At 47.1% G+C, this 24,797-nt stretch overlaps 1 protein-coding gene and 1 non-coding gene across 3 annotated transcripts; one reads left to right on the forward strand and one right to left on the reverse strand.

The window, feature by feature from the left end:
- The first annotated feature begins 298 nt into the window (after positions 1 to 298).
- On the forward strand, positions 299 to 24,079 carry LOC144144681 (2-oxoglutarate and iron-dependent oxygenase domain-containing protein 2-like). 2 transcript variants are annotated; one of them, XM_077676208.1, is made up of 8 exons: positions 300 to 505; positions 1,436 to 1,492; positions 13,816 to 13,929; positions 14,545 to 14,632; positions 14,724 to 14,848; positions 15,970 to 16,158; positions 17,517 to 17,821; positions 23,918 to 24,078. In XM_077676208.1, the coding sequence occupies exons 1-8, from the start codon at positions 386 to 388 to the stop codon at positions 24,012 to 24,014; spliced, it is 1,095 nt and encodes a 364-aa protein (XP_077532334.1). In that variant the 5' UTR covers positions 300 to 385; the 3' UTR covers positions 24,015 to 24,078. The 2 variants fall into 2 exon arrangements, with proteins under 2 accessions (XP_077532335.1, XP_077532334.1); XM_077676209.1 differs by lacking the exon at positions 1,436 to 1,492 and having other exon boundaries at positions 299 to 505; positions 23,918 to 24,079.
- Trnaa-cgc (transfer RNA alanine (anticodon CGC)) lies at positions 3,621 to 3,692 on the reverse strand. Its single transcript has one exon. It is a non-coding gene; the product is annotated as a tRNA-Ala (tRNA).
- Positions 24,080 to 24,797: the final 718 nt, after the last annotated feature.

The following is a 24,797-nucleotide window of genomic DNA, read 5'->3' on the forward strand; positions in this document are numbered from 1 at the left end:
CTTTATTAGGCGAACAGCTTTGTATGGCCCCGTCCTTGCGATATTTTCCCCTTTAAGAACTTGCTTTTACGCTTGTGCAGAAGACCTTGGCGTCTGTTGAATATACAAGCGTTTTTTTTTTTTCTTCCTCTTCCTTTACGTTTTTCATTTTTTCCCTATGTCCTTTTTGCAACAATTCTTTCGAGTAATAAGCACATGTCGTAAGTCAGCGCCGCGCACTCGTTCATATCTTCTGTGTTCGTGTCCCTTTTGTGCTCGGTTCAAGCACGAATCTCGATCTCACCCAGGCTTATACTGAAGAAAAAGAAGACAGCGCTACCGCACGTGCTGTGATCCCGGGAGGTGCAGGTCCTGTCACTACCCCCACTACCACATAGGCAGGAGCATGAAGCGGCAGAGGTTCTACCGTTGTGCCTGTTACCCGAAAAGTGACATCGTGGTTCCAGAATTGGACATGAGAGTGAATTATCTCGGCCGCGATGCCTTCCTGCGGGAGTTCAGCACAGTAAGTGTGCGGCTATCTACTCTGCAATATCAACTACGTGTCTCTTGGAACAGCTCCCTGATAAAGGTTACGTGTCACTTGGAACAGCTATCTGTTGGCTTGATCTCTCGGGGCCGGGCCGCGGGCTCAAATATTTTCTAATACGCCGTTTTCTAATCGCTTCAATAACTAATTCAAATTATTTTTATGGAAATGTTCTGCTAATCGGTTCAACAGTTTCCCCTCCAACTTGTGGTGAGCTTGTGGTACAGTCATCCCTTGTTCAAGTAATCCACCTTGGAATCACTTGACAAAACGACAGCGTGCTCATTGGTTTTAATGGTGAAAACAAATCATTCAAAGGTAGCGAGAAAAAAAGGAGGCTGAGGGTTTTTTTTTTTTTTTTTTTCGTCGTGTATAACTTCATGACGATAACTTGACATGCATGCGTATGTTATACGCGATCGAACTAACCTTAAACTTATAAATAACCGATGATAACGTAAAAAAACCGCATAAAATTGATGAGCAGCCATGGTGGCGAGTTCACTTTCAGTTGTGGCAAAACCCAGGCTCATAAATTACGGAAATGGTGCCTTCGTGATAAGCCTCGTGCTTGCCTCGTGTCAGGCCTAGGTTTAGCGCACTTGGATTGTACAGGGCTGGAAACTGATCACATCTACCGAAAAAGTTTTTGCTTCCCTTGCTCTACTATAATTAAGTTATGCCTAAAATTATTTCTACGTCATGTATTGATGATAGAGACGCTGTGAAAAAAGCCCTCATGCTGGAAACTGGGTTGAAAGCTTTTTTTTTTTAATAAATGCGTTCAATTAATCTGTGAATTGATTATTCCTGCCGAATGATCGGTTAAACTGTATAATCGGCACCCATCCCTATACATAGAGAACACTAATGCATGATTTGTCCACTTTGTTGTACGTCCTGCAGCAGCTGCGCTGGTACGGCTTCGGCTCCCCGGAGCAGAAAGAAGGCATCATTGATAGGGTAAGGCACAATCGATCGACTGAACGACTGAAGACGAGCTTTGCTACCTGCAGTTGTTTAAAAAAAACAATGCAAGGGTTTGTGATTAAAACAACCTTTATGCTTTACCGATCGAGTTTTACGCATTTATCACCGTATTTTCCTAAACGGTGTTTTTGTTTGTTTACTGTTGGATTTGTTTTTCAATGATGCTGACTACCCCCTCCCGGCCGTCGCATGAGGCACCAATGTTCAGTAACATTTACAGTAATCCCACGATACCTCGACGTCGTAAAATACGGTGAACATTTTGAGATAAGTGGAGTTTCGAGATAAGCGAAAAGTAGTAATATTGTGGCCAGGTCACTGAAACAAGCTAATTGCTGGTAACAAGAGCTCCACTGCACAGCTGATCGCTTTCAAAACATTCGTGGGAAAAACTAATTTTTATTTTTGCGGAAGAAGAAAGAACTGCGTGATGCTTGCCTGTTTCGAGTTCGCCTCCTGTCCCAGAAAAGCACTCTCCAGCTGCTCAACGCATCGCATCTATTGTTGGTCGTCATCGCTATATTCCACCTTGTTGCGAATAAGCAGGTGCAGGATCTTTGTTGTTTCAGTCGTTGCAGGCACTTCTCGGGGCTCCTCTTCGTCCTCATGATCCGCTGCATCGTCCACAGCTCTCTCAACGATGTAGGTGTCGGTCCGTATTGCGGTACTCGTATACGTACATCGTATATTTGCCATTCATGACTGCGTTCGGCGCATAGAGAGCTGAACGGGGACCTTATCAGCTGCCTGCAACGGACTTTGCCTTAATTGTGTCCTCTCTGTCAACATTTCGATATATCCGTGATAGGGTTGCCACCTTTCCCCGAAAAAAAAACCGGCCCTTCAGAAGGGGGGGAGGGGGGGGGGGCGTGGTATATAGAATGTTTAATTTGTGATGAAAAAAGACGCCATGTTTTTGACATGCAGTGCCATATATTGTAGCGTTTTCTTAGAGAGAAATCAACATAACGTTTATACTGAAAGTGATTGAAAGCTTAACTGAAATTGCTGGCCGCGGCGGTAGCATTTCGTTGTTTTGTTCCTGCCTTAGGTCCCCCTTCATCTTGGGCAGCGCGCTCGCCCACGTATTTTCTCTGCTTGCGTGTTTTTGCGCAGCTTGTCAACACATATTTGTAGTCTTAGTTGTTGAATCGACGCTTATCAAACGCCTAAACGGACATAATCTCGGCACGAGGGCCAAAAAACCGGCCAATGACGGCCGGTTTCAAGTATGGACCGGCAACCGGCCCGCTGTTTAAAAAACCGGTCGGGCCGGTCCAAAACCGGGCAGGTGGCAACCCTAATCCGTAATCCCCAAAAAACCGTTTCGAGATAAAGGGGGGCTTATTGGAGGTGAATGCACAAAAGTTTCGACTTAACCGATATTTCGGGATATCCGAGTTCGAGTTAACGAGTTAACTAAATTTAGCATCTAGCAAAGTTGTACTAGCTTTCACAGCAATTAATGCTCGTGTACGTCCGTAGCTTCGACGTCAGGGGTTTATCTAGAATTTAGATTTTGGTGGGTGTCGAAATTCTCCAGGTGTATAAATCCCAGGCAAGGTGCTCGGGGTTTGGAATATTTGTGTGTGTGTGTGTGTGTGTGGGTGGGGGGGGGGGGGGGTGTATAAATCCCTGCTTCATATGTTACCTAGAGAGAACGATCGAAGACGCGGCAACAGTGACGGTGGTAACGAAAATTATTGTTTTTGCAACGATCGATCGATCGCTAAAATGTCTCAAAATATCAGGTTGCGCTGTAAAGCATTTCTTCATATGTACGTTGGAAGAAAAAAACATCACCCTGATGTCGGGCGAGCCCTGTATGAAAACACGTAGTGAAGACAGGACTGTGCACTCGGTATATAGTAATTTCATTCCGCAATATCGTGCGCGAGTTGACAGTGATCGTAAGCACAATTAAATGCCAGATACGGGCGCCGCCTTGTGGAGCGGGCCCAAGCAGCCCCTTCAAACTAAACGATCGATTACTCCGTTCTCAAACAACGAACACCTTACGTTGAAGGCAGAAGACAACATGGGAATATATGTTCTCATCTTCCTAACTCTGTACCTTGCAAAAAAAAAAAGAAAAAAAAAGTGGAGGTGCCGGGGTTCGAACCCGGGGCCTCTCACATGCGAAGCGAGCGCTCTACCACTGAGCTACACCCCCAGGACGGGGACGAGGCCCGTAAAAGATGAGTACATAGAGGCGTTTCAATTATAGACGCTTGTCAATTAAACCATCGCCACCTGTATTTTTACAACGCCAAACGCATCAGCCCGGACCGGCCAACCGAGCCCTCTCCTTCTACTGCGGCCACTCTCTCCCAATCGCTAGCCTTCCCAACGCTTTAGTCATGTGACCGGTTCATCTTGGGCTACGCGTGGTCGGCGTAGTCAGCGTAGTGGAACGGTGGAACGCGGCAACTTTGGCAAAACATGCTCCGCCGCGGGTCTCAGTTTTCCAACGCTGGCGAGAGCGCAGTCACTTCGACAATCTCAAACAAAGCCTCTCTCGAATTCAGTTACGGTTGGGTGATGCCTGTTCAGCTCGGGGCCCCACCTTGCGACATATGGGCGCTGCAGGTATGCGTTTGGCATTGTAAAATACAGGAGGCGATGATTAAACCTTGGTATGACCTCCAAGAGTCCGAAGGGTCGCAAGCAATTTCTCGTTCCACAACATGGGAGGATAATCAAGTGTACCTACTGACCACGACCGATAAAGCCGGCCGTGGTTACTACTGAACGTGCACATGCTCCCTGTCTCCACCTCACGTGCATGGTGCCGTCCACGCACGTTGCGACAGCCTCGTGGGCATCGATGAACATAGGTCGGCAAAACAGAAAGAACTCACTCAAACTCAATCACAATTTTTTTCATTCACGGTGTACTCAATCAAACTCAGACTCAAAAAGTTCGTCTGTTCACAAAATCACTCGTACTCACTCATCAAATACTCATTTGTAATCGTACTCACTTGTACTCAAACTCATTTGTCCTCACGAGTATTCGTACTCAATCTGTACTCAAGAGTACTGAATCTGTACTCATGAGTACTCAATCTATACTCATGAGTACTCAATGAGTGCCAGTGCTCATGAGTGCTACTCATGAGTACTACTCATTCTGCACTCATGAGTACTCAATCTGTACTCATGAGTACTCAATTTGTATTACTCACGAATAATCAACTTATCTGCACTGTTAGCTAGACTAAGTAAAAAAATAAATTGTTTAATTGATTAGAAAAACACAGGTTACATATAAATCAGGATAGAGGAAGAAAACGTCTTACGCGGTGCACTGTCATTGGGCGACTTACTGCGCGAAGGCAAGTACATGTGAGAAAGCGAAATTGAACGTAGGCACTCGCGTTGCGTCTGGCGTCTCCTCTTGTTCTCAGGCCGGGTCGGGCTCAGGGGAGCTCGGGGCTTGTCGATGCGGCCGTGGCCGTAAACTGCGTTTTTCTGCGTGTCTTCGGGCGGCAGCGTTTGTCGTCCGTTTTCTTGTTTGCACTACTGTTTGCACTACTGTACTCAGGAGTGCATATACTCAAGAGTGCAAGCACTCGCAAAAACAGTATTCATGAGTATTGTACTCATGAGTGCTGTGTACTCATGAGTGATGTATACTCATGAGTACTGTGTACTCATGAGTACTCATTCTCATGAGTACTCAAACTCATGCGTACTCATACTCATGAATATTGTACTCATGAATATTGTACTCATGAGTACTCATACTCATGAGTAGTGTACTCGTGAGTACTGTACTCACGAGTAGTGGACTTACCCCTGTACTCACTCGTCATCGTACTCACTGTTTTTTTCTGGGTGTGTGATCACTCATCATCGTACTCACTCGTGAGTTTGAGTACAAATGAGTACAAATGAGTGTACTCACGAGTGAGTACGCCGACCTATGTCGATGAACAGCCGCCGAAGTTGTGCCGGCGGCTAACGGAAGCTGCCGCTCTGCGCGTAGACTGTCACTCGCTTCTGTACATTGTGAGGCCCTGTGAGGAAAATTACAAATGCGTGTTCTCGCCCGATGTTGGCGCGCTCTGTGAAGCACGTGCCCCTGTCCTACTAAATGTGGCACAGATTAGAGTTTGAACGTTCGAAGTATCAGGGGTTGTGAGGCGTGGTGGTATGTGGGCTTAAAAAGTGCTAGTGCGAGTGCTTCAAGCATTCTGCGGAGTTTTTGGGTAAAAATTCACTGCGGCAGGGATTTTAAATTTCAAGTAAATACTAAGGGACGCCATCGATGGCTGAAGGAAACAAAGCGCCTCTTACGTGTGCTTTATCTCACCAAAGGAATAAATGCGACACACAGGTATAGGGTAACGGCAGTTCAAAATCTCAAACATATATGGGGCATTTGACGGGTGATCTGTTGGAAAAACTTCTAATGCTTGCGTTTTTTTTTTTAAGTACATTCTTACACATTTTGCGGAGGGAACAAGGAATCCGGGCACAACCAAATTGCGGTCAGAATAATGAGAGGCAAGCAAGAATAAAGGAAAAATTCTGCTGATTTAATTAGTGCGAAGTCCACGGACATTCTGATAAAAGCAATCAAACTTCTTATTACTTGCCTTCATCATCAATACCCTGCGTAATAATAATAATAATAATAATAATAATAATAATAATAATATAATGCGTGAGCGCTGCAAAGCGGAATGCGCCTGTCTTTTGGGCCCTGGCGATCCAAATTGTGCAGTTTTTAGGCTTTATAATCGGTCGATTGGCCAAGCAGATGGCCAGGTGGTTTATAAGTTTTGGTTAGCAAGTTTTGGGTAAACTAGCTGGTTGGGAGGAGTACGTTATACGAAGCGCGTACTGGCAGGACAATAAATGCGGCACGTAGTTCGCATTCGCGGGAAGTTTAAATGCTGCCTTAGGAAGGGAAAAAAAAGGCAATCAGGCAGTTGAAAGGCCACACGCATTTTTTTTAAGAAGTTCAAGAGCACATTGTTCACCCGCGCTATCGTTGGAAATCTCGAGGTGGTGCCCGAAGTTTAAATTTTCAGGAGATAGTAGCCATTTTACGGGTCATGTGCCGGTTGCTCAGAGCTGCTAAGAGGAGTTTGCGGACTGCTTAGGGCTTAGACTCAGTTTCAGTAACATATAGACGAAAATTGAGTTGTGATTCTTGTAGGGTCGCGCGATTCTGCTGCGGTTCTTTTTTGTGCTTCATTGGCTAAGTGCTTTAACTGTGCGATAAATGTATACCGACAGGAAGAAATGAATCAAGATGGCAATGAACATATTAACAAATAAGTAAAGAAAGAAAGGCGGAGATAGATGAAGATAAAGAAATTGGTCGCCATCCCGCCCTGCAAAAGTGGATGTCCAGCAAAGCTGTTGTAAACCCCTACAAATAGTGATGGAGGAGGGTATATGAAATGTTTCTCGCCGTCCCGGCAGGCCTGTCGCTTGCGCTCGGCTAGTGTCACTAGATGAGGGTACAGAATATCCGCACTCTTTTCTACTATCGTTCCGTGCCGCCGCCATGATCATTGGTCAGTTCGCATCATGGACAGGGCCGGATTAAGGTGGGGGCTACGGGGGCTGCAGCCCCGGGCCCACAGCTGTCAGGGGCCCCGCTCGACCATGTAAAAAAGTTATTTAGTGTGCTGGCTGCCCGCATTGAAAGTTGAGGTAGGAGCTTCAACCTCACCTTCACACCGGAGCTGACTAACTCGTGACAGGTGTGGAGGAGTGGGGGCCCCTCACGTTATGTTTGACAACCTTCGAGTCCATTTCAATTTAAATCAGTTATTCCTACTTCTCTTTCTTGTTTTCCCGGGGTTTATGAGAATACGGCTTTGACCAAAAGTCCTGGGCACACAGCTTAACCGGGCCTAAGAAGCCACATAAAACAGGCCCTGGACTCGGCTCCGGTCTAAATTTTCGCGACACAGGTCGGTTCGGTATTCTATTCGGTACACGGACATCTAAGTACGCGGACGTTTCGGCGCGCGCATGTTTCGGTATAAGAAAGGATCAGGCATGCGAATAATGAAATAATGTTTGAATAACATTGTAAATTATTTAAACATGAGGGTCGTTATATGTCATTATTGACAACTTAAGCACTGCCCTCTCATACACAATTTCTGCCAGAAATTTCAATGTATAGCGCTTGACAAGGACGTTCATTGCGATGACGACCCGTTCAATAAAGCTAGTGGGTTAGTTGAATCGCATAAGCATGATTGATATCGACTCGATATTTCTCGCTCAATGGTCAGCGTATGGTTATTTAAATGTTCAAAGGTTGTGTAGGCCACTCGCGGGGTCGTTCGGCTTCAGTCCGTGCCTTTGTGATGTAGCCTCTGCAGGCTGTCTGAGCAACAAGCGTTGCGGAAGCTACACGTCCGCGCGACTCCATTCGTAGCTAATTCTCTAGGCCCCACTCTGTGTGGACGCAGAGGCCGCCGGGCCAGCCCGACCCTAGCGGCTCCCTTCGAGCTGGGGAATCAGCCGGCCTAGCCGGTGTGAAGAGCTCAGGCGTGGACGCCAAACAAAGCAACAACAACGTCTGTTTCTGTTCGGGATGACGAAAGCTGTGCCCACTTAAACGCATCCTGCGTGCGGCCCCTTCGATGCCGTCTTGAAAACGGACCTCCGCCTCGACTCGGGGATGTTAAGCTGCTTGTTCCCGTGGGCGCTTTTCGCTTCCGCCGGACGGCGCAGCGCGGACCAAAGGGCGGCCCCATGGAGGAAAGAAGGCGGCCCGCAGTTCTGGTCGCGCTTGGGCGTGGTGCCAGGAGTAGAGGAACCCCCGAAGGAGCGCGGGAAAAACACTCGACGGTCGACGCGGCAGACGTGTTGAGGACTCGAAAACGAGAGGCCCACCCATACTCGCCTCCGTCGTAGACCCCGAATCTAGACGAGAAGCTTCAGCGTGTTTCCACTGCCAGTTACGACCGAACAACGACCCGACCGATCGACAACGAACTACTGACTGCTGGAATTGTTGCGCGGCACCGACGGGAGCAGTAGCACGGGGGGGAGCAGAGACATTCTATCCCTATTAAACTGTTGTCTGACGCCATCTCTCGTGCTCACCTGTCGCTCTCCAACCCAAAGGGGACCCGTTAATGTGCAACGGCTTGTCGACTATCAAGACCATCAAAGCAGCGCGCGCAACAGGAGTTTCTCGCCGCTGAAAGTTCGACGGCCATGCGCAAACCCACGCATGAAGCCGATCGCTCCCCAGCCCAAAAAGTGACATTTTTTTGTGCTAATCGTGCTGCGATAGGAAGGTTGCGCGTGTTGTAACCGCCGCGTGCTTTTTCGTCTGCGCGGGTAATCTACAGGATTTTGGCCCGTAAGCTGTGGCGGCTAACTGTTTGGCAGATGTCTATGAGTGACAGCTGCCTGCGCGGACTTTGAGCCCTCCCATATATGCAGGTGGAGAACTTTACAATAAAATTAAAACTTTACAGGGTAAATACAATATGCTTCTTGTAAGAAAATACTCTTCTGTACCATGGCGTGTGCAGGCCGACACGGCGCTTCGATTAATTGTGAACCGTGACGAACCGGCTATCAAACCATACTAACTTTAACGCCTGTTAAAATCCGTTATATAATACTATACATAAAGCCAAGAAATTAGTTTCCGGAAAGCGTAAAATTATGTATAATTTATCACTGATCAGAGAGCATAACATGGGCTTCGAAAATTTTGGCATATTAAAGCGGAATCATTTTCATCATCATCATAATCATCATCATCATCATCAGGGCCCCAAGGACGCAGAAGCCCCGGGCCCCAAAGTTTCCTAATCCGGCACTGATCGTGGAGGAAGAAAAAGTTCTTCCTCCATGGTTCGCATTACGTAACATTTGTTTGCACTGCAACGGTTCATGGGTGCCGCCATTTTGTTTATGCGTTTTACTCGGTCAACTCTGGTAGATTTAGCTTGTTCTCCCTACTCTGCGGCTGCGCTCGACTTAAGTCGTTCCGAATGCGAATCAAAGATAACGCGTGTAACAGCATTTCAGCAGCAGAATTGTGTCCAAAGATGCGGCAAATGCCATGGGTCCTGCCTAGCCTTTATTTAGTGACGCTAGTCCTGCCTACCCTGACGCATGTTCTCGGCGTCTTGGGCAAGAGCTGTTCTGTTTAGTGCCAGTAGTCCTGCCTAGTGTTGCGAACCGGGGTAGCGTGGTTGAAGAGGACCGTGGTTGGTGTCGTGCCGCGGCAGTCATGATGACGAAGTTTAAGAAGAAGAAAACTTTATGTACAAGTATTTGCATCTCGATATCAGAGAACAGGCAGTGAACCCCTGCGCGCAAGAGATTAAATAGGCACGTCGGGTCCTTCCCCTTTCACCCTTTCCCTCGGCTGCTGTCAGGACCGCACCAATCACAAAATTCATGGCGCTGAGAGTGACGTCCGCACATGCGCGCACGCGCACACACACCGAGAGACCCGCTCCTCTCTTTCACAGGTGGGCATGGTTGCCTCCGTCGTGGCAATCCGCCTGGGGTCGGACCAAGGAGGTTGTATAGAACTTCTGGAGTGGAGATGGTGCTCGAAAACTGACGCCGACGGCCGCCATCTTGCCGTGGGTAGAAAACTCGTTCCGCGGTAGCAGACGCATTGCATTCGTCGCATAATGTACTTGTTTTTGCGGCGGGTTACGTTATATTTTTGCTTCCGTTCTTTTTTTTGTTTTCTTTTGTTTTGTTTTGCAAGTTGATTCTCTCATGCGGCTACCTTCAAGCGCACCGAGCTTTTCTTGCGCGCGTTCATTTCGCCGCATGTGGTTTCGGTTATGCTCCCCTCTCCGTGTTTCTAGTTAAGCGCTTCGCAAGTCGCCCGTGCGTGCGCCGGGGGCGCACACATCTGGTAATTATTTACATTCTTGGGCGCTAACAACTAAAATAAACAGTAGACACAATGACATTTTTTTCTGCCCCATGTGTCGTTCTTCCGAGTTCTCTTTTGCCAAAGAGCAGAACTCGTGTTCGTTCGATCCTCGTTCGCGGATGGATGCTCCAAAGGTGTAGAAAGCAGAAATGGTCTGCTCGTGTGTCGCGTTCGGCTGCTCTAATCGCGCGAAGAAGGCGTCGGGGATCACCTTTCATCTGTGAATACTGAGGGTATCTGTTTGTTTTGGGTTTCGAGGGCATTACTAGTATTATAACGTTATGAGGGCACATTTGCCCGCCGTTTGTGCGTGATTTAAAGGGAAAATTTGCCGTAGCACCTGCCGTCCGCTTACTGAGCATACCGTACGCGCTTGTTTACGCAGATATGCGAATGTTTTCGCTCGTAGTTGTAGTGGTCCTGTAGTCGCTTGGCTGCGCGAAATCACATGTTTATAACTATGTGGGGCGCAAATTGTTTTCCGCACTAATTTAAATGCAGAGTATTGTTAAGGCAGTTACCGTCAAAAATCAAGGCACTCTTGTTTAATACATTTCCTTTACATCCGGCCATACGTGAATACACTGACGTTTCTCGTTAGCGCTGTTTCGTAGAAGTCTTTGATGCACCGCAATGCTCTCCCGCGTTCTTCGTCCGCGTGATTTTGTTATCAATAGCACGCTGCTCGCGTCCGAACTTGCGCGGTCAACGAGGTTGTGAATGTGATTGAGTAACCTCCTGCGAGTATATATTCTCTTATCAATAGCACGCTACTATCGTGTCAACGTGCGCGGTTAATGTAGTCGTGCATCCAATTAAGTAACCATCTGGATTTGAAAAATAAAGTCAATGGGAGTCCCATGCCTTCTGTAAAGTGCACGCGGAATAAAAAAAAAACCTGATTTAATGTGCTTCAGTGTGTGCCAAATCCATTAAATACGATTGAAAAGCTGGAAATAGACCCGCCGCGTTGGCTCAGTGGCTAATGCACTGTGCATCCCTAGAACGCGGGTTCGATTCCCTGCCGCGGGAGCCGCTTTTATGGTGAAGGCGAAAAGCCAAAACTACTGTGTGAACGAGATTTCGGTGCACGTTAAAGATTCCCCAGGTGGTCAAAATTAATCCGGAGCCCTCCACTACGGCGCGCCTCATCGCCTGCGTTGCGTCAGCGCGTTAAACCCCACAATGAATCAATCAATCAACCAATCAATCAATCAATCAATCAAAAGCTCGTGCTTAATTTGGTCTTCGGCAAGGGCAAAACTGGGCATGTTGTTTAAACCAGAAAACGTGCATTTGCACTACATATAAAGATTGCAATATCCTGATGGATATGATTCTTGCAGTAATGCTTAAAAACCATTCGAACCGCTACTGCATTATTATTTATTAATCATTAATAAATAAGCATTCATCAATCCTAGCCACGCCGCTAAAAGAAACAAGCGTCAAAAATTCGCGCTTTCGCGTGTCCCGCACTTCCAGCGTGAAATCACGGCTAATAGTAACCTTATAACGCGGAATTTCTTGCCATGGCGCGCAACATGAGGTAATTTTAATGTTAAGGGGGCGGTCTATAGCCTTAGCTATACCGAATAAACGTTTATTGAAATAAAATCAGGGGTGGTGCCTTTAGCATAGCGCTGCGCGTTTTCCCGCATCGACAGCTCTGTTGACCACCGTAAGATATACACAGGCGAACTCGCTGCTTGAACCATATCTTACGTCAAAACCTTACGCGTAATGCAAAATTCAGTCTGTCCTCAAATATCGTAATCGATATACTAGCTTACCATCGTTTTCCCCCTTGTAAAGCCAAAAAAACGCGACCGCACTTCAGCGTCCCTGCCGGCGCAGCGCCTTTTCTACCCATGGCAATATGGCCGCCGACCGGTTCGCCCGGCTTCACCTCCCCGCGTTGCCCGCTATGCGTTGCCCGCCTCCACTCCAGAAGTTTTATACAACCTCCTTGGGTCGGACCCCCCATTGTCCTTTCGATGTTGAACCGCCAGGAAGACGTCTTGCGTTCCTCTGTCGTAATATTCGTCGGGTGGCTCGCTGAAGACATCTCCAGCGTCGTCAGACACGCCACAAAAGGGCATGACAATGATGCGCAGGCACGCCCCCGAAGCTTGCCATGCGGGGCGCCAAGCGATGCTATTGTCAGCACCGCAGCTGGCCGGTTGGCGCTTGAGGAGCCCCGAGGTCGCCGAAAGGGTTATTGTCCAGTGGCGGCATAGTTCACCGCGGTGTCATCATCGACACACCGGGTCATCGAACGTCGATGAGGGAAAGCACCCGAACGACGGCAGGCTTTGGTGCTCGACCCGAGAAATATCGAACACGGGTTTTACAACACTAGCCTTCAAACATAATCTGAGAACGTAATCTTTACCAGGAACACATGGGGAGGGGTCCCATTGTTCACAGCCGCATTATCATACACAATGCAGTTTTGATACTTGTTTTGTGGTTTCCTTAAATGAATTCTGAGCCCTATGCGGTGTGCCTGATTAGCCTTACGCATGCGCTCGACGTCTTAGGCCTTGGCGCTTTGGCGGTTTTGTCCATGGAAATGAACTCGTTTAGGGGTAGAGGTAAACGAAGCAAGTACAACGGAGAGAAGGGAGCTAGAAAAAGGATAGGCGTACAGACTAGTGTGGCAAATGTACAGGCGGTTGTCCTTAAAAATTGGTTCCTCTCTCCCTCTATAGAATGTAGCAGAATGGAGAAGAAATGATCATTTGCGTAAACATTATCGCAATGTGAAAGGGGGCTGACAGTACGCTTGGCGGCTCACTGTAAGCAGCGTGGGTGCGTACCAAAGTTGGAACTATACACTGCGTTGGGCGGAAGTGCCAATTAGACAGATAAATTATTGAAGCGGAATACATTGTGCCGTTCGGTGACGGCGGTGTTAGTGTGAATTCGGTCTCTCTCACTGCGAAGGAACTTCTCTAAACGAAGAACGTGTTGGCACTGGACAGCAATGGCGGACGGATTAATTGCACTGCGTTTTTATCTGTTGTTCATCTGTTTCATGCTGTTCTTGTTGCCATATGTTACATGTATATACATGTTTTGTCTTGTTAGACATTCCGTTGTTAGCCAATACTGCGCATGTCCCTTTCTTGACTTTGTGTGTGCTTTTGTGCGCTGTAGCTTCAGTTGTAAAACCATTTTTCCAAATGTGCACCGCAGATGAACAATCCCAAAGCTGCCATGTTAACTGTGCGAGAATAGTAATTGGAGAATGGTGCAACCCCGGCTGTGTAGCTAAAGGTATTCTCCATCGCGAGAGGTATTGTATGCCTGCTCACGTTCGTTAGCACCTAACACAGTTTCATCACCTGTGCGCGAATTCTGCCCCCTCACCTATATCCATCCTCCTGGGCAGATCAAGGCTGTCGTGACCGCTCGGGCCAGGGAACTGAGAGATGCCAACAAGAGTAAGGAGGAGGCCGACAACAGGTGCAACATCCCCCTCGACAGGGGCGTCTACGAGCTCAAGGTATGCATTCTCGTGCCTTCTCGCTTGTACGCACACACATATAGCACGCATGTATGTATGTGTGTATGCAGGTATGTATACAGGTATGTATGTATGTATGTATGTATGTATGTATGTATGTATGTATGTATGTATGTATGTATGTATGTATGTATGTATGTATGTATGTATGTATGTATGTATGTATGCATGCATGCATGCATGTATGTATGTATGCATGTATGCATGTATGTATGTATGTATGTATGGATGGATGGATGTATTTATCTAGGTATGTAGGTATGTGTGCAGGTGTGTGTGCGTGCGTGTATGTATGTATGTATGTATATATGTGTGTATGTATGGATGGATGGATGTATATATCTAGGTATGTAGGTATGTGTGTGGGTGTGCGTGCGTGTATGTATGCATGCATGTATGTATGTATGCATGTATGTATGTATGTATGTATGTATGTATGTGTATGTGTATGCACGTGTTTATGTATGCAGGTATGCACGCATGTACGTACGAATGCGTATGTGTGGAACTTATGAACATATTACTGTAAAGCGAAATATGCCCTGGATCTGGAAGCAAGCGATCGAGATATGCATTTTTTCGTTGTCCATGCAGGACGCCTATTTGCATCCTGACTTCCTGGATATGGTAAAGAAGGTCTCGACACCGGAAGGGCTGCCTGCTTCGTGCGTTCTTTCGAAAGGTAAACATAGAGTTCTCCTGGCAAGAAAGAATATTTACCGAGCAACAGCTGTATTATTTCCTAATTGATGATTCAATTTCCCGGCGCGCAGAGAAGGAGGTTTACCAGATCCCCCTGCTGACCCAAGAGTTTGCCGACAAGCTTCTGCGCGAACTGGACCACTTCGAGCGCTCCGACATGCCCAGGATGAGGCCGAACGTCCTGAACAACTACGAGGTACACACCAGAGTATAGCCCCTTTCACACAGTAAATCTTTACGGGGTATACGTGCGTCTATACCATGACAATATTTCGCTTTATAACGGCATGGGGTCTCAGCTCTGGTATCAGGGCATGATGAAACGTACTGTCAATATGACTATGAAAGCCAACACAGTGATGGTTTTGTACGTCATATATATCAGCAAGCTTTCACCCCTATGCTGTCTAAGTGAAAAAACGGTTCCGAGTGCACCCACCCCAACTGTGCTGGAAATGAACATGTTTGATGTTTGCTGAAACATTCGAATGACGGGTTTAAATTAAGGGCTCGTGGTCGCCCTAAATGGCATTCTTAATCCTTTCTTTATATTCACCTCAAAGAAAATATTTCCACGTTTGCAGTGAAGCAACCAGGCAGATGTAACCATACTAGGAACATTTAGTTGGACACAAACTACACAATCTCCTGTACTGTATTCGCCCACTATGGTTGAGTATTAATTCGGCTGAAACATCATCAAAAGAGGACTTTATCCTGCAGCAGACATGGACGACGACGATTTAGATGATGAGAAAAGCTTAAATTCCCACCTAAATAAATAAGTGAAGCATTATTTACGAAGAATTGTTGATTAAGGTGTCAATATATGGTGGCATCTCTGCACACCATCTCAACAATATGGTTCCTAACCTTCTGACAGTCTTAATACGCGCGAATGAACCACCCCATGGTACAAGCACATTACTGCAACGTATATTGTTCATCATGCTAGTGTTGATTCCTAACAACGTATGATATGATAAAGTAATCTATGTCCCATACGTTGCGGGCAGCTCCCTGACCGCACACTAAGAGCTTCGCAGACAAGAGATGCTCACCGTCTGAGCCATATTGGCTTTCTTTTTGTGAGCCGGCAACAGATATCAGAAACTGCGCTGCATTTATTGCAAAGCCATGTCAAGCTGCCCTGACAACAGCGTCCAATAATTTCTCGAGTAATGGTCTAGTCAAATCATCTTTGTTTCTAAGAATAATTGCTGCGAGGACAGGATAAGTGAATCCCTCGATCCAGTTGACCACACGCCGTCGTAAGTTCTTGCCGTCGTGACGAACGGTGCGCACGTTTCTACGCAGACTATTCTCAGCCACCTGGGCTTCGACGAGGGGTTCGTGGCCCCTCTACGCGATCGCTACCTGACGCCCCTGGCCAAGGCACTGTTCCCGGCCTGGACGGGCTCGCGGCTCGACTCGCACGTGGCCTTCACTACGTTCAACTCACCCTGTAGCAAGCAGCGCCTCGAGTACCGATTCGACAACTCCGAGGTATAACAGTGGGTTGGGACGCGTCGACTTTTCTCTTCACCCCGCAAAGGTCTTGCAACTATAAGCAAGCTCCGTCAATCGCATAATCCAATTGGAACATCGATCGCGTAGTTGACAGCCTCTACGTGTGGATCCATTGTCCATAAGCAGAGCTTACTAAGCATGTGCGACACATCTCGGAATGGGCTAATGTACAGAATATAGAAATACCGGATCACGGACACAGGTGGGAACCAGAGCAAAACGATAGGATGGCAAGTTTTTCGAGAGATGCGAGACGTAACGATGAACGTTCAACGTCTCAATCGCGTTTGTCAACCGCAGCACCAGTTCTTGACGCGCGTAGTGTTGAGCGGGAAGGAAGGCAAGTAAGAAGACGCACGCAGTAGACATGTCTTCCATGAAGGCCGCAGTTGAAATTGAATATCCTGGTCGCGACACCAGTTGAGTTTCGATGTGACCCGATGGGGATCGGTTGGCCGAAGTTAGATGATGATGATAATTAGGTGAGATGACGCTGGCTCGTGGTCGACGCACGTAGTGGACACCGGCCTACTCCAAAAGTACCATTTATTTGAAGGTACCGTTTACAGTGAAAGGTCAGATAATTGCGCCGAATTTCAGCCGAGCCTGCATCAGCGAGCCCGCATCAGCGACGTAAGACGTATGACGTATGAGTTCACATACGTTGACCGTGTGAGGTAACAATACTCGCGCAGTGAATCTGTCTTCTTCCTGGTTGACACGTGCCACAAAAAAACCAGGAACACGGAAATATGACAACACGATTTGTGCGTATTTATTTGGAAATTGACTCGCTATTAATTTCTGTCGAAGCCGCAAATTTTGTGCGTTTGTTTTGTGTTGTGTTTATACATTCTCCTGTCAGTTAAAGGGACTCTGCGACAGTTTCGATAAACGTCTTTCCTTCACGTCTGGAAACACTGCGAAATCTCTAGTTATCGCTAGCAGGGAGTCGCACTGCGTGATTTGCTCGTCGCACCAGATACGCGTTCCGTTTCTGCTTGGCTTTTCTGGCTTTTTTTTTTTAAGTGGCCATCAAATGCATTCATTGCTGCGACTGGAGGAAAGCCGGCCAATAGCTGTTACACCGCTGAAGTGACGTAATTCTAGCGGTAGAAGAACGCCAAGACCGGGAAAGAAAGAAAAGTCTTTGAGCCAGTTACTTAGGCATAGAAGTAATTTTTGCCGAGTTGCTTTGTGACCACTTCTTTTAAGCACTAAGTGTGTTGAATACGTTCGTAACACATTTAGGATATTGAAAAAGTTGAGAAAGCATTGCAGGGTCCCTTTAAGTATTTTCCCGACTGGGTGCGTACACATGTCTGCTCTCGCAGGTGTCGCTTGACGTGTGCCTCGGACGGCGCGACTTCGAGGGTGGCGAGCTGTACTTCGCGGACATGTCTGACTGCGACCCCATGCTGGCCGACTGCCCCATCCACCTGTACAAGCCGAAGCCAAGGTGGGCGGTGCTGCGCCGGGGCCAGCAGATGCACGGCTCGTTGAACGTGACGAGCGGGGAGCGAGTGAACCTCGTGCTCTGGCTACGCTCTTCCGAGCTGCGCAACCGCCGCTGCCCGCTGTGTGCGCAGCCGCCGAGTCTCGTGGCCGCGGACGGATACGGGGACGGCTTCACCGCCAGGTACATCCCCTGGCACAATCATCATCGTAATCCTTCTCATCCTTCTCGCTTTCGTCATCATTCGTCGTCAGCCATTTGATGACTCCTGAACGATGAAAGGCACTTCAAAGACATCTAACCGTCTCTACTGTGCCTCACCCGAATGTAATATTCGGCCTCGCATGTTCTTATCTCACCGCTAAATGACGAGTAAGGCACGGTTCATACTTTTGTCGGAACTGTCGTAATATCTTTAAATAATGACGTCATTTGACGTATCAGCCAACCCAACTGCGTGAAACGCCGTTTTTTTACGTCCATAGCGCACGATATGGCTGTTACGTCGGTAGTCTGAACATAGCTATACTTATTGCATTTGTCTTTCCTTGTTGTTTGTTGTTTTTTTTTTTTCGCATCACATATCCGTTCGAATTCACGTTTCCCTCACATTTTAAGCCCTGGAATGCATACGCTAGATAGTTTCCTGCTTCATGGCGCTTTCTATTCCTAAGCTTTGAACCTAACATCATTCTCTTGGTGGTTACATACGATACGACCACAAGTATTGGCTCCATAAGCTGGCATTTGAAATGCTGGTTATTTTTACGCAGTGGCAGGCGCGCCACGCTGTTCCTGACTTCAAGGTGCATCCTGAATGCACACCGTGACATACTATTTCCATACTAGCTCACTGACCCTTACTTCCGAATGTGCCGGTACGCCGTCGATCCGCAAGCGAAAAGATGCCCAGCTTCACTTGAAAAATGGCTGAGCATCAACAGAGGGGTTATCAGGGGCTGTGAGATTGAGGAGGCTGAGCAGATGCAAGTCAAAGAGAAGGCGAGCGGGCGTGAAAGAACGACAGTAACTTGGTCAAGTCTATGGCTTCTGCGTCAATGAAGGTATCAGAGTAATGAGCCGGTACCGCTGCGCTGCCAACAAATGTGCGCATGGGACGCTGCAGGCGGTCGCCGCGAGGCACACGCAGGCGAGCGCTTGGCATTTTCTTGGTTTTGTTAACTGCCTCGCGGTCACCGCGAGGCCCACGCTAAGGAGCGCGCACTCGACACTTTCTTGGTATTTTTAACTTGCAGACACAAAAAGTTACGATTTGCTAAAAAGTTTTCATGTTAGAAGCGCAGCTGGCTTTATGCAAACCGTGGTAAATCAGAGTGCAGAATCCATCCTCTCGAAATCCAAAATCCAAACTACCAGGTCCGCAGACCAAGTCCGCTTAAAATCAGCCAAAGTCCCGAGCTAACGCCCGCTGTTTTCCTCCAGTACTGAGGGAGCTCCTCTGCAAAGGGTTGAGGAGATTAGAGACTTTATGGTGCTCTTCGGCAGTACCCTTTCTTTTTCTCCTCACATTAGTCTCATCACCCGACGAGCGCTCCGAAGTCTTGGAAATGTGTGTCGAATACAGATACATTTCTAAAGCTATATAATACAATATGTATCCCTCAGTTAGAATATGCTTCTGTTCCTTGGAACGGCATCTCCAAATCTAGTAGCGAAGTAATAGAACGTGTGCAGAATAAGTTTTCATCCATACTTAAGCACCGTCATCGCCGCACTGTCCGGGTCCTTATTCTGACTTGCCCATAGTTCCTTCCATCCCTTCGTTGAACTGCAGATGCATGCGTGCAGACCTTACATTTCTCCACAAAATTGTTCATGGTGACCTTTCTTGCGCAGACATGCTTAAGTGTTTACAGCTTAGTGTTCCACAAAGGCCCTCAAGGTCGCATCGCCCGTTCTTGACCACTGAGCGCAACTCTAATCCCTCTCCTGTCCGCAGAGTTCAGAATTCATACAACCATTTCTTTGAAAGCTTTGAAATCTTTCAAAGTTCTTTTAAAATTTATCATACTGAACAATACAGTATGTTAAACATATTATGTCTCCGTGTTCTATTTGTTTTTTATTTGTTTCTTATTTATTTTTGAGTATTTCATTGCTGCCATTTACTTTCTCTGCGGTTTTGTTAAACCAATTAATGGTAGCATATTTTTGAAACTGTTTTCTGTGATTTGTTCGTCTTATCCTTTATCTCTATACTCCGACCAATGTTTCTTTCCGTTACTTTTTGACAAACTTTGTTGCTATGCTTGTGTTGTCTTTACAAGATAACAAACCACAAATGCGTCAGTCATTGCTTCTTGCTAATAATGTAGTGCAGTGCAAATTATTGTTATTACCTTCACCGCACTTTCACAAGAAGACCAGAAGACTTGTTTTTGGAAAGCTTCACTTTTTTTTTACCTGTACTCACCTTTCACTCAGCCTGTGTTTTATTTCATTTACACCACTTCAATTTGTGTGTGGTTGTAGTGTGTTTGTTTCTTGTGGTATGTTTCTTGTATTTTGTATTTATCGCTATCCGTGCGCCAGCACTAAGGCCATTGGCTGTTCCTGGGCAGTAAATAAACGTGATTGTATATTATTATTATTATTATTCCTATTATTATTATTATTATTCCTATCATATTCCATGAAAACGAGCTGCAACGGCGAAGGAGAGGGTACTGGCATCTTGTAGACGAAATGATAACGGCCACACATCATTCCGGGGCCTCGAAGTGAAATGACCATCGCAGCGGCCTAGCAGTTTCTTCTTCTGCGACAGATGCCTCTAGCTTAGAGACCCTGCAAGGCTTTCTTCGCCTTTATTTATTTCCTAAATACTTTGAGTAAGAGGTACGAAAGTTCTTCAACCAGATATACCGACTGTATGCCCATAAGAAACTTGCTCAAAATATTTTCTCTCTTTCCCGGCCATGGCGTTTTTTCGCGCGCTCGAGTTACGTCATTGCAGCAATGCAGGAGCTATTGGCCAGCTCCATTTCAGTTGCACCAATAAACGCTTTCGATAGCAACTAAGGAAAAAAAGCCATGGAAGCAGAAACTGAAGGCGAGTCAGCTGCGACGAGCAAATGACATAGTGCAGCTCCGGGGCTGTGCTTTCACAGTGCTTAAAGAAGCGAGGGAAAGGGTGAAAGCGCTCATCGGTAGTGTTCCAAGGTCTCATTCGGGCCCTTTTCACCTATATATCCCCCCCCCCCTCTTCGAAAACCTAAGGGCGAGAGCAAGAGCCAGGGTCCCATTAACCGAGGCCAAGCTCTCGTGGCATTCTTCGGCCGCCCTAGAAATAGCCGTTTCCCCTCATATTTTGTTCTTACTCCGCAGCCGTCGTCGGCAAAAGCTGGCATAAATAAGCATGATTGTGCAATTGATGTATTTCCACAAATTTAGCTTGATAGGACCGTTTGAACGCTTGCCTGTAATAAACAGAATGACGGCTCCGCTTTAAAGCGAAAGCTTTCTTCGTGGGACCGATGGCGTCGTGTCAAACTAATGCACTTCCACGTTGACCCGTTGACCCGCCGCGGTGGCACAGTGGCTAAGGCGTTGCGCTACTGAGCACGAGGTCGCGGGTTCGATTCCCGGCCGTGGCGGCCGCTTTTCTGATGGAGGCGAAAAGCAAAAACGCCCGTGTGCACGAGATTTCAGCGCATGCGTTAAAGATCCCCAGGTGGTCAAAATTAATCCGGGGCCCTCCGCTACGGCGCGCCTCATCGTCTGCGTTGCGTCGGCGCGTTTAACTCTACAATCAATCAATCACGTTGACCCATTGGCCGACCGAAAAGCTCTGATATGATCTCTGTACACACGGCGCGTGCGTGAAACCGGGCTATCATCGTGTCGAAACGGTTACTAGAAAATCGCGAAAGAGGAACGGCTCTAGATAAGATAATACACACATCGATCACGAAGAAGGGGGCACAATGTTATGCCGTTATCTCATAAAACAAGTACCTTTATACATTTAGATCGTTCGTAGATGCGTTTAGTGTGTGCAAAAAATCGTCGCATGGCTTAGTTCTTCGTTTGCGATTTCGGTCTTCTAAAGGAGTACTGACAAGAAATTTCTAAGCTGGGACAACTATCTAATAGGGTTCCTTTGTTTATGGAGATATCGCCCTCCACGTTTCAACAGTAACCGCCCAGCATAACATATTTTAAATCTATCTTAATTTTGCGTACCCGAGAAAGCTCAGAACGGATACCAGTTCGCAATCGGCATCAGCATGACGCTATCTGTCCCTTCTGGCCCCAAACTGCCGACATGAGGGCTCCCATGAACGTGGCCGACGCGCTGTCTTCCGCCTTGTGTGGATGTCAAGATTTTGGGACTGACGTCATGCTGCCCGGAGCGTGGCGATGGTGGAGACCACAGCCGGTCTGGGCGCGCATGTGCGCGCGCGCGTCCGCACCAGCAGTGGTGTGCGACGAGAACGGTGACGTCACGAGCGACCTCCTGTCATGCCGGCCGCCTCGTTGTTCGTCTAGCCGAAACCGAAACGGACACGAATACACCAATCTGCAAATAAATATTTACGCTCCTATCGACCGTCTAACGTGCCATTCTATGATTAGCGGGCTGGTAATTACCCATGGATAGCAGCGAAAAAAAAATCTTGGCACGAAAATTTTGTGCCAGTACTGCTTTAAAGGAGCCATGAGGACAAAACACAAGTGCGGTTCATTAGAAAGATTGCCTCGATAGAATCATACTGACACCACTTTTAACGCACACTTTACTCAAATAAGCTACATAATTAGGAAATAACGGAACGGCCATGCGACCCTCTAGTTCATTTCCCGCAACAGAACCTCTGATGTCATATGAGCCAAAACGTTGATATGAGCCCAGCTGTGCGATTGGCTGAGGCCGGAAACAGCAAACGCAAACTGGGCACGGCTTATAGGCTTTTCGAACGAACTATTTGCGTTTAAGTGTAATGTATACTCATTTTACAGCAGTAAGAATGGTGCGGTAAACAATGAAAGTTACGAGAACGCACGGAAGCATAGAGAAAGAAGATAGAAGTATCGATGCGCACTGCTGTGGTACTGGGCGCACTATGCTTGTTTTCGCGGCACAGCACTCCACCGCTTTGATGTTGTACATTTTACAGGACACTGGCGGATTGGCGTAAGCGGCGTTGTTTTACGTTACCCTGCTTGTCGAGGACACCCCATGTTTCACGAAACGACCACTTTCTACAGTAACGAAAACGAGCCTGATGCAAATATGCTCAAAACAAAGAAACGGCGGACAACGGTTCGTGGATGACTATAGTAACGCCATCTGGGAAGGCTGACGGAAAGCAAGGCCGCAAACCCGGATGGCGCAGTGGAAGTTCGCTTGAATACACGCGCTTATGACCTCATTGCTGACATAACGAAAACCCACGATTTGGCGGGAGAATCAAAATTTCATCCTAAATTGATTAATTTCTCAGTGAATGCGGCATCATTTGCTGCCGGACAAGCGATGGCGGCACCATAAAATGAGCAATCTTTCGAATAAAACGAACTTGTATTCTGTATTCATGGCTCCTTTAAGTTTTGACTCAGGAAACGAGCTCAGAGTACCGTCATTCTAGTTCAATATAACTGAGGCACGCAAGTAAGCAACTCCGGCCATTTTGGTGCTTATCAGTGTTGCCGGATTGCCGCTTCCGGGGCCTCGTCCCTAACTTCGAGTGGGTCGTTTGTAAAGAACGCTGCCGAAGACGCAGCAAAACGGCCTCTTTGGACATAATTGTTCAGCTGAAATGCTGTGAGTGCGGTATGTTTGATACGCATTCAGAACGACGACAGTCGCGTAAACAAATGTCACGTGATGCGAACTGACCAGTAATCATGGCGGCGATACGGAACAATAAAAGAAAAGAAAAGAGTGTCGATACTCTGAAGCCTTATCTAGTGACACTGGGTTTGGAGATGGATTGGAAACACTTTCAGCGAAGTTTCTGACGTACTTTTCACGCAGATTTGATGTGAGAAAGCTTTCCTGCTTCGCTCAACTTTCTTTAGAAAGGTATGGTAATATTTTTGGTACGGAAGCTATATATTATATCGAAACTATCTGGAACCGAGGTGGACGTGTCATGACGGTGTGCGGTGACACTCACGGTACACATGAGCGCTTCTGTGCACGGAAACAGTATGTTTTATTCCTACCTTCGTGTTCTTTTTTTTTTTTTTTTCAATCCATCTTACGTGTCGGTCTTCTGATGAAGTGCGGTTAATTTTACTTGCAACTCGCAGTTCTGCGGCGCCCAACACCATCCCACCACCGGTCCCTGTTCCGGAGGGACAACCGACGGCCAGCCGCTCGGCGGAAGTTGTCGGAGAGGCCGAGTAGACGCCTAGCGTGCCCTTTTCCGCGCGAAAATTTGCATTTTGTGAACAGATTTATATTTTTACATTACAATATACGTGCATTTGTGTACGGCAATGTGGACTCCTGTGGTCATTTCCGTGCACTTACACTGTGTTAGAACCCATTTTGAGAGAAAAAAAGTATTATCTGCACAAGTGAAGACGACATCCCCGATCTTGTTCGGATGATGTAAGCGAACAATATCCCCTTAGTTTTCGGTGCCTTTGCTCCCCCCTCCCCATTTTTTTTGTCGTCAAGCTATCTGCAGAGCCATATAGGAACGTGCCAAGAAAAAAAAAGCTACGAAACTCTGCAAATAATTGTGCAGAAATACAACCATGTGCGTCAATTTGTTTCGAATAGAGGACACTTGCTTGGCGACTGACATTTATGCGACTGGTGACTGACAACGGCCAAAGCGACAGCTAAAAGTGCTCTTACTATTCCAAGTGTAGTGGAAGGGAGGGGGGGGGGGGGGACGGCAGGAGACCTGCTCTGATAGCTTAAAGCTGTGAACAATGCAGTGCAAAACATTGCATATGAAATGCCGTGGTCCCGTTCGCACCATCGTTTTGTTGCACACAATTTCGAGAATCTTTAAAAACTTTACCGAGGAATCTAGGATAATATGCACCGTAAAGTTTGCCTGAGCAGTCACACTTAACTGCAACTTGTGCACTGAGTACAACTGCGCACGTACAGTGAGAACCGCGACGCAAACGCGGTGCCAAGTTCTACAAACTACGTTTTACAGAGGATTGAGCC

Source organism: Haemaphysalis longicornis, unplaced genomic scaffold (genome assembly GCF_048455015.1).
Source record: "Haemaphysalis longicornis isolate Haplotype H1 unplaced genomic scaffold, Haemaphysalis longicornis Haplotype H1 scaffold_7, whole genome shotgun sequence".
Classification (NCBI taxonomy): Eukaryota; Metazoa; Arthropoda; class Arachnida; order Ixodida; family Ixodidae; genus Haemaphysalis; species Haemaphysalis longicornis.

What these genes read in the sequence shown, in the direction of transcription:
- LOC144144681 (XM_077676208.1), top strand. Translation starts at nt 386, where the DNA reads ATGAAGCGGCAGAGGTTCTACCGTTGTGCCTGTTACCCGAAAAGTGAC. An exon ending in TCCTGCGGGAGTTCAGCACA is followed by an intron (nt 506 to 1,435) that starts GTAAGTGTGCGG and finishes TACGTCCTGCAG; the next exon opens with CAGCTGCGCTGGTACGGCTT. An exon ending in GGGGACGGCTTCACCGCCAG is followed by an intron (nt 17,822 to 23,917) that starts GTACATCCCCTG and finishes TGCAACTCGCAG; the next exon opens with TTCTGCGGCGCCCAACACCA.